The sequence below is a fragment of the Polyodon spathula genome, chromosome 25 (genome assembly GCF_017654505.1).
Source record: "Polyodon spathula isolate WHYD16114869_AA chromosome 25, ASM1765450v1, whole genome shotgun sequence".
Classification (NCBI taxonomy): Eukaryota; Metazoa; Chordata; class Actinopteri; order Acipenseriformes; family Polyodontidae; genus Polyodon; species Polyodon spathula.
Window position 1 is genome coordinate 17,461,462 of NC_054558.1, and position 18,968 is coordinate 17,480,429.

Below are 18,968 nucleotides of genomic sequence, written 5' to 3' on the forward strand. Positions count from 1 at the left end.
TCTGCACCCTAAAGTGTGTGTGTGTGTGTGTGTGTGTGTGTGTGTGTGTGTTTGTGTGTATGTGTGTATATGTATATATATATATATATATATATATATCTATATATATATATATATATATATATATATATATATATATATATCTACATTAATAACTGCTGTATTTATTAGACTCTGAGTGTAGACAGTCTTTGTGGTTCTTGCTCTACTATGGGCAGAGTGACTGTCAGCAGTGGTAATGATGACCACTAGCTGGTGCTGTTGCTCAGAATATTACTCACCTCTGAATATGCAATGCTTCCATCAGGAATTGTTATAACAAAGCAAAAAAACAAACCAACTTGTTATTCAAAATGTGTGTCTGTCTGTCACACTCTACAAGAACTGCTATTTTCACCACATCTTTTCCAAATTTGTACCAAAGACTCCTGGTCCCCTATAGACTTTTGGTATTATATTTTGGGTTTATTTTTTATTGATAAACTGTAGATTTAATACAAGTATATCCATGTTCCCATTTTCTATTAGCAAGATCCTGAGACTTGTTTAAAGGCCAACATTCCGTCTTAGAGTCATTTTTTTAACAGTTCTTCTTGTCACGTGACTTCTTTATCACCCGATGTGCTGGGGATTTAGAAGTGATGCAGTACACTGATAGCATTGACCGTGTGCTTCTCAAGAATTATTCCCCTCCCCTTTGAAAGGACAACTGTTTGTGTGACCTGTGTACCCACCCTTGTCCTCTTTATCTGCCAGGAGAATTTTAACACAGGATCATTTGTAAGTAGCAGGCTAGTTATTTGAGCTGTGAATTACAAACAGGAGTAGTAAGCGATTTCTTGTTTGTATTCTGGACAATGGGAACCATGTGGTGTTCAATGGAGCGTGCTGCATTGAACAGCGAAGAATGCCTAAACTAATATGTTAATGGTGCTAATAGTGTGCTTGGAAACAGGCTGTCCTCACATATGGTCTTTTCCCTAAGGTTTTTAAAATCAGTTTTCTTCCCCTTTATCACAGTTTAGCAATTTCCCCTGCATCCCTTATCATTGTACAGCTATGGCCAACAGCTTTGCAACACTCTATAGAAAGAACTATAACTGCTGTCAATATTAACAGATTGAATTACATACCGCTTTCTTGTTTTCCATAAATTAAAATTGAAAAATGTGAGATTGATTACATGATGTTAAATGAAAGACCTAAATTACATTAATATAGTTTTTTTTGTACTACCATGTCTCAATCCTAAAATTTGAGTTGATGCAAATGGTAAAGTCACCTTAACTGTGTGCATTAGGCAGTAAATGGTATAACACAAATTACAATAGATAGAAGCTGTCTGGACGTCTGACATAACAGTCGTTCTTACCCTTCTGCAGAGCCATTAGCTACGCAAGTCTCAAATGTGCACTTTTATAGCAAACATACATTTTCGTTTTAAAATCTGATATCTACTACTGAATTAGGTTTAATAAAGTTTTCAGTTTCCATCCCTTACGCTCCGGTAATCAGTTACACTTACACTTACTCACCTCAGCAGTGTCTTCTGGGTAAAAACTTATTGCTGGCTGAAAGCATGTCAGTGGAAAGGAGAAGCAGCCATTTGGTTAATGACAGGAGAGAAGCTGTTGAAGAAGTAGGGAGGTGACCAGGGAATTGCAATCGCTATCTGAAAGCATGGTTTGAGATTTCTGCACAACAGGTACGGTTTGTTTCTTGTTAGTTACAATATCGGAGCTACACCACAATCCCAATTAAGCCAGCTACACAATGCAGTCATGAATTCACAAACTGCAAGGAGTCCTAAATTAAACCACCTTCCTACAGCAATGACATTCATTAAGCTTTTAACATGTTTATTTACAGCTTTTTTTTTTTTTTCTCACTTCGCGCACATCTGTGCAAACAGTTTTAAAAGGATTTATGGCTTCATTTGGTAATTACATACACCCGTGCAAGCTGGGCTTAAACACACAAACTGCATTCGATACTGAAGATTTGGGTTGACACCAGCCATTCAAAATAATATTAGTAATACAAAAAATGTTTATTCAGGCTTTGTGCCACTTACAAATGTATCAGAGGCTTCTGTTGACTTTTTCATTGACAAGAGCAGCTCAGTAAATTAGCAACTGGCAACCATTCTTCTGCTCTTTGTAACATTACCCACGTAACGGAATGCTTCAATATGTATTCAGTTCCCTATGCCAATATGCCTTTATTGTTTAGTCTTTGTTTGCCTTTTTAGTAAAAGGGTTTTCCTTACCTTAACAGGAAATAACCAAGACTTCAAAAAAGCCTTCCAGCTTTTATTTTTTTTTTAATTGGACTCTCGTGAAGTCCAGTTACCCTGCCACCTCACGGCTTATCATTAGGCAGCTCAAACTTTTCATTTTTACCTCTGAAGGTGCAACACTACCATTTCCTGAAGGGCACACCTGCACTCTATGTGCCGTGACCTTTAAACCCTGACCCAACCAATAAGCTTGGAAAGCTGGATAGAGTGGAGTATAGTCAGGGGCTCTGAAAGAGCAGGTGCAACTGGATGCTTTCTCTCTCCTGTTGTTTTCCTCTCCAACGCACACAAGCACACACTGCCGTCTGGAGATTAGCGCTTAGGGCTTCTCTTCAACGCGTTCCCACCCACAGCGTGTTGCTTGTCCTCCCACGTAACACCTCGGCTCCCTGCATTTTCAATTGAAGTGTGAGCGCTGGATTACTGGAGACCACTGCGGTGTGCCACTGTCTTACTCCCCTCCCCTCCCCTTCATATATAAAAGATCAGGACTGAGAAAAGTGGTTTAGTTGCACTTGAAAAACACGTCTTTAAGCCAGCGCCCTCTTGAGGAAGGGTAAAACCCCCTCCATTCCACTCATATTATCAAATGCTGCGTGGGGACGGGAATTAATTGCTCTGGGCCTCTGAGACTGCACCCCAGAGGTTTCCTCTAAGATAGGGGTGCTACCCTCCTGAGAAGAGGCCTCCATGAGAAATCAGAACAGTCTTAGTATGAAGCCGAGTCAAGACATTCAGTGTGTCACACCCTCAGTTACATAGACCCTCATTCATGTTGAGACAAGATGAGGCGAATAGGCTCCAGCTGACATTCCTCTTTAACCCTGATGGAGTGCAAAGGTCAAAGCAGAGCTCCCTGTGGGCCTCCAGCCAAGATCAGCAACTTAGCGAGAGTGTGTTTCAAACACCCTACTTTATCAGTCAGTACAGCTATAGCCAAAAGTTTAACATCATCCTATAGAATTAACTAATTTTGCTTCACATAGTTGAATGAAACCTGCTGAAAAATGTTATGTTAACATATTGAAATAATGTAGTACTATTATGGCTTCCGGCAGACTTTTACAATATCATTTTGTAGTTTCTTTGATTATATGATGTTAAATAAAATATCTAAATTATGTTCATATAGTTGTTTCTTTTAAAATTATACCTTAACCCTAAAATTGTAGGTGATGCAAAACTTTTGGCCATAGCTGTAGTTTCTAGTCCCCATAGGTTGCTTTAGCAGTAGGGACACCCTTTCATTCAAAACAATGCAACTAAATACATATATATGTATGATTTTTTTCTTTACGTAATTCTCATGTAAGCGATGGAGCTCATAATGTTAGATTACTGACAAGCAGCGTGTTTAAGTGCCTGCCAGCTGCTCTACCTCATTTCTCCTCTACACTTACAGTTTAGCCATATTGACCACCAAGCATTATTTTTTCTCCTGGCCTTTGCATTGGCAGAATAATCTTTAGTATATCTTTAGTAATTAGGGTGGGGTACCCGGGGTAAGACCCCGAGGCCCCACCCCCCCTTACAATGAATACTAATGGCAGAAAAGATTAATGGGCTCAGAATTTTAAGATGAATTGCGTATTGTCACCAGATTACAAATACATGAAGGAGACGGCCACTCATTCAATAAATACTGCAAAACTTCAGGAAACTGCTGGTACCAGCCAGGGAATTATGTTTTCAGATTTTAAGGTTTCGCACTCTCTGAAGAGAAGCATTGAAACATTAGTACCGCCTTGGTTTTTATAGGCAAAACTGATTTTTCCAGCGTATTATTAAGCAATAATGTCCTGAGCAGTGATCATTACCGGTTAGAGAACCACCAGACCGTGATGAAGGTTTTCTGAGCCGAAGGTTCATTTTCAGCTAAATTAACCGCATCTGTTGAATGCTAAATGCCCTGCTATATAAATTTCCTCATTCCAGAAACAGCATTATGACCTTTTTTTTTGTACTATTGCAAAAATCATAAAGTTATGGTAAAAAAAACAAATTAAATATAACAGCATCCTTACCTGGTGCTTCAATGAACTGCTTGTAAACGCCGAGAAAGGCGGCTTCAGCCTCTTTGCTTCGTTTACTAAGTGCTACCACCTAGAAGAGAAGCAGCATTGTAATCAAAGTTGTATCAGATTTTCATTGCAGTGCTAACAGAACCCAGTGGACTTCCTTACACCTGTAATAGAGAGGGTGGAGAAGGTGCCATTATCACCAAGCTTAGCAGTATCGCTGCCCTTCCTTTACCAGGTATCCAGGTTTTTTTGCACTTGCTTTTTTTTACATTCGATTTACCTTTTCGCTGCCACTTGTTTTCATCAGTTTTTTTTTTTAAACTGACTGAAGTGACCTGAAAGAAGGCCTACTACTAACAGGTGATCCCTTTACAAAAGTTTATGCTAAAGCTTGGATTCAATTTGTTATTGCTATTTTAATTGTTGGGACACCTGTATGAATACATTTGGCTGGTTCTGTAATTACCAACCACCCCTTCTCCATGTTTGGATTTTTAAGTTCGCAAGCCTCATTAAAAGGCTCTGTTTCAGTGCTCACACTGAACCTTGTTGATTGTTGTAACAATGAATTAAGCAGTCACTGCTACAACAGCAGTTTTCACAAAGCATTTCAACATATTTTCAATGAATATTTTATATTTATATTTTAATATAAATATTTTTTGAAAGTTGAAAAGCGGCTGTTAATTTAACACAATCAGAGCCGAACACTTAAGGAATAATATTCCTATACAGTAATACACAGGAAGTTTCTTATTTCATAGCGTTACCATGGACTCTTCACCTTTCCAGAAAATAGGAGTACATTTCAGACTTTGTAAATCATTTCTGTTCAACTGGTGCAGGTTGCCAAAAGGAATATTTCAGACACCACAGATTACCTTAATTTTTTTCAACTGTTATGCCGTGATATTTGACCTACTGCCATCGCCAAAAGTTTTGCATCACCCTGTAGAATGAACTAATCTTGCTTCATAATGTCGAATGGAAACCTGCTGAATAATGTTATGTTAACATATTGAATTACATACCGCTTTGTAGTTTTCCATATACTTTACAAAAAACTGACAAAAAAATAAATAAACTGACATTTTGACTGTCTAGCATGAAATACTGTGCTACTTGTATGGCTTCCCGTAGATACCATTTTGTAGATTCTTTGATTACACAATGTTAAATAAAAGATTTAAATTATGTTCATATACTTTTGTTTTTTTAATTATGTCTCAATCCTAAAATTCTAGGTGATGCAAAACTTTTATCCACAGCTGTAGATGTACAGTAATGGAGTCACTAGATAAACCACTGACAAACACCCAGCTCCAGTACTGTACACACGACTTACTTGAAGCTATTGAAATGCCCACAAGGGAACTGAAAGAAAGCATTAAGTTAAAAGAAATATCATAAAGGTCAGCTCAATCCTGTCCATCACCAAGCTGCTAAGCTGCTCCAGTGAGTTAATCTAAACTGGAAAGGCAACACACAGGATTGATGCAGGTGTAACAATCTGCAGCATTCCGCCATCGCTCAATGAGAGCAATATTGTCTTGTGTGTGTGTTTCTTTCTTTCTGTATAGGGAATCAATTTGATTTTATTACAATTGACAAAATGCTTTCTTTTCTCCACATTTAAACACGGTTCCATTAGAGGGACGTTGGGTAATGATTTCTAACAAGTGGTATATACATTTATAAGGGTTATACTTACTGTTTCACATGATTTCAACATCACAGTGAGAAAATTGGGGGACCCCAAGTGGCCAGTTAGAGGCACTGTGTCTTCTAAAGACACACCTATTGTTTTAAAGGTTGCACGCAGTTCTGTTAAACATGTTCGCACATGCTCTGTTCGCCTCTCATCAAAGATACTGAAATAGTTAAGCCTCTTGGTAGCCCCCCTGGGCATGTACATACTGGTACACTTTGGTGTATCAGTAATCCCCAAATTGTACTTTAATGGGGTGATATTCAAGGTTTCCCTCTCAATAGCATTGGAGAGTCCTCACTGCTCCCCTTGTCATGTTGCTTTAGCTTTCCATATTCTTCCTTTAGATTTGAATGAAGCCCATTCAAAGACCCACCACTGTGTATCCTTATTTCCTATAATTCTCCAAACAGCGCAAAGATATTATCGCTGCAGTCAAACCATTAACCCATCTGAGATTGAGTGCAGAGATATCAATCACACCCTGTTACCTGCACACGCAGTGCTTGATATGCATATCACCTGCCTTGTGCAAGATCCTCCAAGCACTTGTAGATGTCATGCATACTGTGAATTGCATGGGGATTTTGTCTTATCTCTTGTACCATGCAAATTGGCTGAAACACCTACCATTATATAAGACCCTGCTATGAAGATTATCTTAATATTGTGAAAGCAGCACTGGGGACATTATCTGACGACAGCCTTGACTCTTACGAGTTTCCAGAATTCCAAGTACTCAGACCGTTTTAAAAACATTCATTTTGGATTAAAAAATATTTTAGAAGATTATAGGTTTGTACAAACCACAGTTTGCGCTTCTACACATTTTACAGCCAGCTATCTAAACAATATCTAAACAATATAAAACCATGTAAACTTTACGGTGAATTAAAACAGCTTTACTTTAATCTTCAAACAGTGCTGTCAGTGTAGCAGTGTAGTCTTTTTTTGGAAACTGTATTACAGGACAACAATACAGGTGAGGCATTGCAATAAGCAGTTGTTCATGTGCACGAGAGTAGAAGGAATCCCAGTCACTCCACTGGAACACAATAGAGAATTCCCTTTAAACTCCAGCCTCTTGCTTTAAAATGTGACAGCTCTGTTCCTTTAAGAGGAACGTGCCCCTCATCCCTCTTAACTCACATATAAAAAACAAAGAAACACAGCTGCCAGCTTCACTTTCGGTGCCATCCATGCGCAGAACAAAAGGCTTATTTTAGTAAAAACTCAAGCTGCTCAGATTGGCAAGCCTACAATTATCAATTATGTAATCATCAATTACAATTATCACAACTAGTGCTTATGCAATTATCACTTGAAATCCTCATTTTTAACCTTGCCAGTTGGCAGCATGCTGCAGGCTGTGTGTGCTGTGATGGAAGGCTCTTGTGGAAGGTTTCATTTAAATTCCTCGGCACCCATGGGAGAGAGGGTAAGGTCACCCCCACAATCCTGGGCACCCCTGAACAGCAGACTGCGCCCTGGCTCCCCTTCAGCTCCTACCAGACCCTCATGAGGAGCCAGTAAAGAAAAACAACAGACACTGATTAAGACGTCACCCCAAATGTTGATTGCAGGGCTATGTTCACAAATATTGAGTCAATTAAAGAGCCATGCCCATCTGTCTGTCTGTCCATTTGTCTCTCTATTACACTGTACTGTCTGTCTGTCCATGTCTCTCTATAACATGGTGTAGAGGTTTCATCTCATAAACTATTGACTGTGGATTTTATATGTATTTTATCATTTTTTATTATATACCGCTTTAGGTTTGTATTCCTCAGCTTAGAGTTAAAATGAAGCAGTACTTTGCTTCCTTAGTTCTGTGTAGAGTTTGTGGTGTGGTATCCAAACATTGGATGACAGATCATTCAGGCCAGTGCAACGATGAATAATTTGACAGTGATTGCTATATGGCTGACCTATATTTCTTACTTGTTTTATTTCTTTTAAATACAACAAAAAGGTCCCGATCAAATCAGAATCTTTGTCGCCATCACCAAAAAACACTGCGAACAGCACCACATGTGCCCTCCAATCTTTATTGTATCTTTTCCTCAGTTTCTGATAGAGAGCGCCGCTTTACAAAGTGAGCATTCAGCATCGCACAACACAAATCAAGTTGTCCTGTCGCTTCAAATCAGCTCGACATGTCAATCATGAAATAAAAACAGCCTGCATCATATCAGTGACTGATTTCAGAAGAATCTTCAGCTAGCTCCCTTCCTCCTCACTGGTGGTGCTTAGATTGTTGTACTGTGATGTCACAAATAATAGTCCTCATGACCTTACCACACAAGATTACAGACCCTAAACGAATCATTGATCCTCTCTGGTATTTTACACCTTTTTAAAGAAAGAGAAGTTCACCTGACCTGATGCTACACAGGTTTTCATTACCTTGGTATTATAGAGAGATTTTTAAATGGGCTTCTGTTTAAAATATTTGAATATAAAACCGACAGTAAACTAAGAGGCATTTGTGATCATACCCTGCAAGCAGTTGCCTACCAACTTAAATCAATTCAAAATATATGTTGTCATTTTTTCAAGCCGTTGTTTTGTTAGTACTCCGAGCACAAACCATCAATAAACAGCAAAACAGCCTGTCAGTGTGACTGTCATATCGTAAACGGGAGTGACATACCGACATACCTCAGAATGGGATTTTTATAGACAGACAGCCTGCAAAAAAAAGCCATACATTGCAGTTGCATGGCGCACAGCGATCTCTGGCAGCAGCCTGAGGCATGCAAAGTACCAGGATCACAACTTATCTACTGATGTATCATTAGTTTGTGATTTTCCTTCCCATTGTAAAGCAAGTGAAGGTGAGGAAGCACAGCTGCACAGGAAATGCTCACATTGATGGATGGCGTGTATACGAGAGAGTCTTTTTTCATGGATGGTGACTTTCCAGTAAAGCAATTATCATTGCAGAATATATAATGGCCTAATTAATTACAAGTGTCAGTGTGGCCTTTGTTTCATTATACCAGGACATCATGCCAGCTTCTTCACAATTTTTAAAAGAAAGCTATTGATAAATGAGTGATACAATTTTAATTCAAGCTGCTGACTGACAGGAACATTCCTGCTCTATACTTCCCATGGTAAATGCACGTGGAGGCAATAGGATTCCTTTGCACACCAGCAACATAGCAAAGTGTCCAGTCAGTGATATAACACTTAGAGGTGTGCCGATATTTGCATTTTTTTTTTTAATGTGTTGATTTCAAAACAAGAAAAGCTGTCTGCGTTCTGTGCGGTGTGTGTGTCTGCGTGTGGTTGTGTGTGTGTGTGTGTTTCTGTGTGTGGATATGTGTATGTGTGTGTGTATGTTTGTGTGTGTGTTTGTATGTGTGTGTGTTCCTGTGTTTCTGTGTGTGTTTGTGTGTGTGTGTCTGTTTCTGTGTTTGTGGGTGTGGATGTGTGTTTGTGTGGGTGTGTTTGTATGTGTGTGGGGTGTGTGTGTGTGTTTCTGTGTTTGTGTGTTTGTGTGTGTCTGTTTCTGTGTTTGTGGGTGCGGATGTGTGTTTGTGTATGTGTGTGTGTTTCTGTGTGTCTGCGTGTGTTTCTGTGTGTGGATATGTGTGTGTGTGTGTGTGTGTGTGTCTGTGTTTGTGTGTGTGTGTGTGTGAGTGTGAGTGTCTGTCTGTCTGTCTGTGTTCTGTGTGTATTGAGCTCTTCTGATTTGATAGGAGTTATCTCTCATCCAGGAGACAGTGTTTGGCCTTGGCATGAGAACTCGTCTGCATTATTCATTAAAGTTGATGTTTCTCAGCAGTAACCCAGCAGAAAGACTACAAATCAAACCACAACTGCCAAAATGTAATGCCTTGAAAAAAAGCAGCCCATAAAAAAACAAAGTTCAGTATTTATTACTATCTATAATCCAAACATTACCCTGCTGCTGTTTAAACTATATTAATATGATTTCATCAAAATAACAAACTTAATAAAACAATAAACATATTTAAATAACTCCTGAGTTAAAGCATGGATTTTTATGCCTGCCTGTGCATTTAGCATTCCCACTTATTTATAGAGTGAGCGAGTTCAAATTCTCCAAAGGTCTATAGTTACCGTGAGCAAGCCTCCGCGGCTGTACTGTATTATAGCTGGATGATTCGATTAAACATTTAAACCCGTCTGCTTGCAGGCAGTCTATTTTTACATAACTTCCATCAACCCAACTCCCTGCAGTGTCTTATTAATGAGTAATAGCCTTTAAGACTCCCATTCATATCTACGTTATTGTATTACTCCCTTTCAAGTAGCCTTCCTGGTCAGGTCAATGCATCCATCATTGATGCAGTCCAGACTCGATAGCTAGTACACTGCGGCACAAAACAGTACTCCTAGACTTAGCATTAGACACGTACATAAACACAAATACAAACAACATCGTCACCACTGACAATGAAGAATATCGATTTGGTTATAATCAACCTCTGGTTACTATCAATCTAGCGTATCTGTCATGCATCTGATTTTCATGTAGCTAACTCAATAATTGCAGTTCACTTCTGTTCGTTATTTAGGTCTCACATGTGTAGTTTTGAATGAAACACATGTATTAATAATGTATATTTCTATTTAAAAACTCGATACCTGGTACTATACTTGGTAAAAGAAATCTCTGCAAACCTGGAGGTTGAAATTGTACCCATCCTTTCAACAGCTCCCTTCCTGTCATTAACCAACCAACCCATTGACTGACATGCTTTTAGCCAGTGACAATCTTTGACCCAGAAGACACTGCTGAGGTGAAATGACCCAGGAACTGCAAGTGTAACAGACTTCCTGAGAATAAGGCATGGAGAAGGATAACTTTCTGTAACCGAATATAGTACCAGATATCATGTTTCAAAATGAAAATACCTGTGTAGTATGATGGTACTTCTTTCAAAACTGCACATTTGACACCTAGTGTAATTGTGTTAGCTACAATGACTTTAAAGGAACACAGATATTAAACTTCTATTTGTTCATTATCCTACACGCACGCACGCACGCACGCACGCACACACACACACTGCCTGCTAGAAATGATTACTGGGATTTAAACTGCAACCAGTGAAGGCAGCAATTTATAACAATCAACACCAACAAGTATTCTGGACCAAAAAAACCCTGCAAAGGAGTGAAATGCTAAATAAAGCACTGTATCTTTCAGTGTCGTTTTTTCTTCATTAGCATCGTATCTTCTTCATTTAGCCAGTAAATAATAATAATAAATGATATTTCACGGAGAATCTAAATATTTTGACTAAGTAATTGATGTGGTACCTAGTTCTATTCATACCTCACTGAACACTGCTTCCTTTTGTGACAGCGATATACGCTTATGACATGAGTTAAATGTTTTATTCAAATATATCTTTCTAAATGTAATTAAATATAAAATAGCAATACATACTGTATCATCAGCTGACCTTGATTCTTTTAACACTATTTTTTTTTTAAAGAACATAAAGTTGACAGACTATCACAAACCAGCGGGCTTGCTACACAACGCAGGCACCGCCTCCTTCTCTGTTTGGCTGCTTGCAACATCTATCTTCACAGCGATTTGCTGAAAATAATTGAATGGCAGCATATATTAAAATATGTACCTATCAAAAGCTGTAATTGTGCTGTTCGTCATGGTGATTTCAGCAATTGATAATTAAAGGCACGAATTTGCACCACTGGCGACACTGGCATCGAGTGTTACCGGGCAAAGCATGTCTCGGTTTCAGTGTACTAGAAAACCGGGCAGCAGGTTTAAAAAACTGACTGTCTGGTCTAAAACCGGACAGTTGGCAACCTTATAGTGCATTCTTAACATTCATTTTAATACTGGCCTCATTAGAAAGTTGCTCAGGCTTGCTCAAAGATAGTCCATAAAGGCAGAAACAGTAATGAAAGGTAAACAATAACAGGTGCATATAAGGTTGACTGGCAGATACAATATGATTCAGAGGGTATATAATATTAATTATATATCACGTCAGGAAATGAAAGCGTACTCTTGAACTGTTTAAATGTAAGTTGCTGTTTTAATATTGAAAATAAACAGCTCCACAATACCTAACCTTTGCACATACAGCTTTTTAACATTTCAAAAGTACAACGTGTTGTGCATGTCGTGTATGACAGACTGTCCTGAATGATTAAATATTATAACGAAAAGTACTGTACTGGAACCAATGCAGCACTGGGTTCACTGTACTGCGCAGTGGGCTTTCACACAGGCAAAGAGGAATCCATGTCAACACCCGTGTTTGTGCTTCACTGCCTATTTTACCAGGTTATTTGATGAATCCGCTTCTTGTCACCCTCCCAGCTCAGTCTTTTGGAATTGACATTAAATGGCCGGGCTCTGAATCTATACTTTTCTAGTTAAAGTTCTTAGAGACAGAGACCTGGAAAGGCCAATAAGAGACTCAGAAACATCAAAGGGCAAGCAGGCTTAAAAAATGATCATCCCAGTGTTGAGGAATTGAATCCCCTTGGATTTAATCAGAACACCTTCTCTGGTGCTTGCTTGGGGAAGAAGGGAGTCAGGCAGTAACCTCTTCTGGAAAGTGAGATCAAACTCCCATTAAGCCTCCACCTATCCCTGGCGCAACGTAAGGAAGGCGCCTCCAGCGATGCATCCTGCATTGATTTTTCTCCTTGTTGTATTCAAGAGCTGTTTAAATGTTGTAAGTAGCAAATATCAGGCGGGTGGAATGACAGCGCTGACAGAAGTCTTTGAGCGTGTGATCTAACCTTGTTAACATTTGCACGTGCGGTAAGGCTGCCTGTAGCGCGTTAACACTGCATGTGCAATCTATTGATTTCACATATCTACAAGAGGGCTTAAAACACTGTTAAGAACCAGATGGGGGGAGTGGCCGGCAGAAGACATTTTATACTGTGGGAGGGCTGGTTGCAGTTAATACAGACTACGGCGCAGTCACTGGGATTTTTTTAATCAAGTAGAGTCACATTTCATGGGGTGTCTATAATATGTTTGGTACATATGGATTTTAGCAGAACAAATCCTAATTTCCTCAATGTATAAAATTTTCCGTTCTAGGTATTTTTTTAGTACAGGGATAGAAATAAGACTCCCAGTGCATATCAATCTCACCCATACTAGGTTTTACTAGGAGCTTCATTAGCCACACTGTACAGGTAATAGGCTCAGGTTAAACTCATATCAGGAATGGATCAGGAATCAGGAATGGATCAGGAATCAGGAATGGATCAGCTGTGCACGTATAGTTATCAGCACACATGGTAATATAGTTAGCTGGCCTGTAGGGGGTGACAAATGCCAAAAGCCGTCATAAACAGTGCAAACCAGCTGAAACCCGTCAGCGCTGCCCACATTTAATAATTCCAAATACTGTATTACAGGACAAACGGTGCTATTGAAAAGAACGGCATTGTCCACTTAGTGTCCGTACATCTCCGACAGTCATGGTGCAGTACCTGGCTATAGATTCTCCGAGCTGGGGGCCTCCAGAGCCGCCCTCATACTGCGTATGGGCCTCTATGTTAGAACTGCAAATGCACAAAGTGCTCATTCAAATCATTTGCATCCGGTCTATTAAAATTTTAAAACCAAATGCTCAAGGAAAAGGAGGAGTTGACATTGCCTGTATAAATCAGCGTATAAGTCAGTTCTTCAATTATGTTTGCTAATGTTGTCCAAATAATATCCATAGCCAGCGCATACAGGCAGTGTCCTTGGTAATAAATTCACACATACCTCAAGGGTGGCGATTCCCATGTCTACCACTCGAAACAATGAGGGCCCGGTTGAAGAGAGCTGCTGGTGAACTTGAGGCACTCCCAAGTAGGCTTCCATTAGCATGCCGCTTTCTACATAAATTACACAGGCAGTTGGCATGTGTGCTCAGTTTCACTCAAACAAGGGCAAGTAAGGGAGCAAGAAGACCAGTACTACACTACTGAATTAAACACAGGGAATAAGATGACAATCCTTCCTCTCCCTTCTCTTAGGGGGAATAGTTCATAGCACAGTCCCTTTGGGAGTTTGAATGGAGGGACTCTGCAAAGGGGCTGGGCAGGGCAATCAGAAGCACCTGAGATATGCTCTTTTGTGCACAGGTGTATGACGACTTCACCTGGACCCAGCGGTGCTGCACCTTTAAGAGACCCTGAACACAGAGAAGAAACGCTACTCCCCATCCCATTGGTCAGCACCTGCTCTCATGCCGTCTCTTCGGCGCGTCAATACAGTGTGAGGCGACATTACTCTCTGTAAACAGCACAAGCATCCGCGCTGAATCCTGGGGATCCAATTAAAGAGATAACAGAGTAAGTTATGGGAAATTGTGCAGTAAACCAGAGCTGGGGGTGTGTCTCCATTTCAGAACAGCCCCACGAAAGGGCAATTAAAAGAGCCTTGGACTAATTTGGAATTACTGTTTAGTGAACTGTAGAGAACCATTACCCTGAAGAACTTCCTTCAGAACAAACTACCATAATTACATGAGCAGTTATGTCAGCTATAAAGAAAAAACACAAACCTGCCATAACAGTGTCAATAGAGCGCAGGGACGCTGCAGGCAGTCGGGACGGCCCCCACTTTGAAGGGTGTTTCAGTTGTTCTGGCGGGTCACTTGACCACATACTGCGATAAAGCCTGGTTGTCTATTCCAAATGCAATTCCTAAATCATCCCAAATAATGTACTACTGTATGTAGGGCTCACCCTGTTGATTTTTTTAATATCACCAGATGGTAATTAGTATTCTGGATGATACACCATTGCAAGCCCCAAACTGTCAAGTCACATTATAAAGAAATTGGCCCAAGTAGTTCTAGGTCTGGCATTTAGACTGATATCCCTGGGAACAAAGTGTTCCTTAGGTACTAACTGGCCTACTTTTAAGCTTTTACAAAGAATCGTTAGCACTGTGTATTTTGAGTTTTAAGCACATCAAGCTTAAAAACCTATAACTAAACTACCGTATGGAGCACAACACCCTTTGCATGGATAATCAAAAGTCTGCAAACAGCTAAAGTAAATGCAGGTAACAAAAAAGTTCTTCCATTAGCTGCATCCAGTCTCATGTGTAGTTTCTAAAGACAAAGGCAAAGATGTATTTTAAAACAGACATCTGGTACTACAGTAAAGCTTTAATTACTTGAAGAAGTTGAATACCTGACAATCTCCTTTATTACAACTTATTCTTCACCTCTGAGGGTGCTTATACTCACTCGTTCATAACAGATCTGCTTTAAAGAAAACAGCGAATAACCGAGTATAAGACCCTATTCTTATTTGTGTGATATTTACATGATATACGGTATTCTATTCCAGCAAAAAAGAAAAATTAAGAATTAGAAAATTAAAAGCTTAAAATACTTAGTTCATCAAAAATGACAGTTTTCTGCTTTATTACTTAAAGCTCCGTTATTTTGTATCGATACTTCAATCTTTTAATGCAGACGAAAATTGAGAAACGATGTCCCCTATGAACACAATGCAAAGAACATCACTGTGAAAAGTGATAATAAAAGTCTGTTTGGTAAAACCATACAAATATTGCAGTAACATTTTTTTTTCCTTTGCCTATTTTAATTTACAGATCAATCGTAACTACATATTACATTATTTTCCAAGACAAAAGACAATTAGAGTTTCAATTAAGACAATAGATTTACTTTAAAATCTGAACTTACTAGTTTTTGATTTTTAAATTCAATTAAAATGTCAGGTACCTTTAGGTATTTGTATTGACTTGATATACAATGAATGCAACTAGATTGCATAGAAATGACTATAATATACAATGCAGATTCCTTCATCCTATGGGGTATACCACTTCTAGTGTCCATAGTAGAAATAGTTGAATAATAGTTTTGCACTTCGACGGCAACATAAACTCTATCCTTCTATCAACAAATTTGTTCCTTACTAATATTAATAAATGCCTATATTTGTTTTATTCCTCACAGAAAATGGGCTCTTCTTTGCACTAGAGCTTTGAACCTTGCTACCTAACAAGGAACTGCCTATCTGACTGGATCTGGCATTGCCCTGGTGTAGGGTGTGTTTTCCTAGTATATCTTGGGCCCCTGGATTACTCTGGAAGGCTGAATAATGCTGAACCTGTATCCTGATGGTGATTTTCAAGACTATAACGCAGAGATACACCGTGCAAGAATTGTGTGTGAGTGGTTTGAGGAGCGTGACAGAGACTGCACCATACTGAGCACATCTGGAATGAACTTGAACAACCTGTTCACTATCACAATCCTCTGTATCAACTGTGTGAAATATTATTGACTGATTATCACCCCTCAAGACACCTTCCAGCACCTTGTGGAGTCTATGCCAGGTCGTCTCAAGGCTATGACCAAGTGAAACGCTGGGCCACCCCTATATTAGGTGCACTAATGAGGCCAGTCAATGTACGTATGGTGCCAGTGTGCCAATCTGTCTAATCTGTCTCTGTGTGGGTGCAACACATTTAGAGAAAAATGATTACTTGAATCTGAAATCCAAGTATCGTTTATTTCCTAAATAATAAAATGATGCAAATCTGTGAAAAGCCCAGAGCATGTTTTTTGTGTTTTTTGTTACAGCCCTGATGAATATTTCTACTGGCATTAGCTTGCAGAGCAGCCGTCACTGATTTCACACATGTTTACTGGCTAATTTGAGTGTGCACTTGCCAGCAGACTTCCCAGGGCCAAGTAAGTCACAGAGCTCTCTCTCTCTCACGTTCTGCTGTCTGCATCTGATGAATCGCACGCATGCAGCACCAATCATGGCATTCACAGCTTATCACAAGGTGTTTTTTTTTTCATTTCCATTTTGTATGTCGCTGAAAACAACAGCCTTCATATCCGTGCGTTACTCTTCCCAGGGTTCACAGTGTTATTTTGACGCAATGATGCAATATCATGATGCAATATTATTCACAGGAGATGAACCCTGTTAGGTCCACAGAGTGACTGTGCTGTGTATAAGGCTGTTTCTTAATTGCCAGTGAAAGGAATTATAAGGGGCATGACAAAGTGAGCAAGACTACTACGAGAGTCTAAAAAATTCAAAGACAAGTCATTTCTAATAGAGTTATACCACAAACAGGAAAAAAACAAGCTCCTAGTAAACCTGTGAATGGCTCAACCTGCACTGCAATGGACCTCTTCCTTCCAGCCTTGTATGAATCCCAAAGCAGCAGCGCTGCTACTCTCTCCTGGCTTCTTCTTTTAAAAAGGAAAAGAAGTAAGAAGAGGCGCACCTTAGCAGTCATGAAGACACCGGGAGACACAATGCTGATAAAAGCATTTCAAAAGCTCCGTATGATCAACACAGCAGCTTAGAGAGTTGTGGGCAGCTAACATACTGCTAACATTTGCACAGCAGGGCAGCCAAGCATGACATCTTGAGGCAATAGGGTTTGCGCTGTCAGGATGTTAAAAATGAAACTTCAAGACACCAGAGAGCAAAATGTGCTGAAACACATCAGTTCCAAGTGGCTGGACATGCAGGGTATATATATATATATATATATATATATATATATATATATATATATATATATATATATACACACACACACACAGTGCCTTGCAAAAGTATTCAGACCCCTGACCAATTCTCTCATATTACTGAATAACAAATGGTACATTGAAGTTTCGTTCTGTTCGATATTTTTTTTTAAAACACTCAAAATCAATTATTGTAAGGTGACAAAATAGGAATATCTTGCTTGCATAAGTATTCAACCCCCACACATTAATATTTGGTAGAGCCACCTTTCACTGCAATAACAGCTTTAAGTCTTTTGGGGGAAGTATGTACCAGCTTTGCACACAGTGTCAGAGTGATTTTGGCCCATTCTTCTTGGTAGATTTGCTCCAGGTTGTTCAGGTTGGTTGAACGACGCTTGTGGACCGCAATTTTCAAATAGTGCCACAGATTCTCAATAGGATTGAGATCAGGACTTTGACTGGGCCAATGTAGGACATTCACCTTTTTGTTCTTGAGCCACTCCAATGTTGCTTTGGCCTTGTGCTTGGGATCATTGTCCTGCTGAAAGGTGAATTTCCTCCCAAGCTTCAGTTTTTTAGCGGACTGAAGCAGATTCTCTTGCAGTATTTTCCTGTATTTTGCTCCATCCATTCTTTCTTCAATTGTAACAAGATGCCCGGTCCCTGCTGATGAGAAGCATCCCCACAGCATGATGGTGCCACCACCATACTTTACTGTAGGGATGGTGTGTCTTGAGGCATGGGCAGTGTTAGGTTTGTGCCACACATAGCTCTTTGAGTTTTGGCCAAAAAGCTCTATCTTGGTCTCATCTGACCACAAAACCTTTTCCCACATCGCAGCTGGGTCACTCTCATGCTTTCTGGCAAACTCCTGACGTGCTTTCAGATGGTACTTTTTGAGTAACGGCTTCTTTCTTGCCACCCTCCCATACAGGCCAGTGTTATGCAGAGTTCTTGATATGGTTGACTGGTGCACCATTACTCCACTCCCAGCCACTGAACTCTGTAGCTCCTTCAAAGTGATTGTTGGCCTCTCTGTGGCCTCTCTCACAAGTCTCCTTCTTGTTTGAGCGCTGAGTTTTGAGGGATGGCCTTTTCTTGGCAGTGCCTGGGTGGTGTGATGCAGCTTCCACTTCCTGATTATTGATCCAACTGTGCTCACTGGGATATCCAAACACTTGGATATTATTTTGTATCCTTTCCCTAATCTATGCATTTGTATTACTTTATCTCTAACTTCTGTAGAATGTTCTTTGGTCTTCATTTTCCTTCAGATTCACAGCCTTACCAATGATCCTTCAACAGTGGGGTTTTTATCCAGAAAATGTGACAGCAACTTTAATGGTTCACAGGTGGAGGCCAATGATAAGGTAACCGTGTCCTTGTTAGGGCAATTTCTTTCAAACTGGGAGCTTCCACAGCAC

At 39.7% G+C, this 18,968-nt stretch overlaps 1 protein-coding gene across 4 annotated transcripts in view; it reads right to left on the bottom strand.

Annotated features, from left to right (window-relative positions):
- Positions 1-18,968, bottom strand: part of LOC121300126 (homeobox protein cut-like 2) — a 96,842-nt gene that overhangs the window by 19,539 nt on the left and 58,335 nt on the right. For all 4 annotated transcript variants that reach the window (XM_041228545.1, XM_041228543.1, XM_041228547.1 and 1 more), the window contains exon 4: positions 4,324-4,402. In XM_041228545.1, coding sequence (XP_041084479.1) covers positions 4,324-4,402 — 79 coding nt within the window. The remainder of the gene's footprint in view (positions 1-4,323; positions 4,403-18,968) is intronic.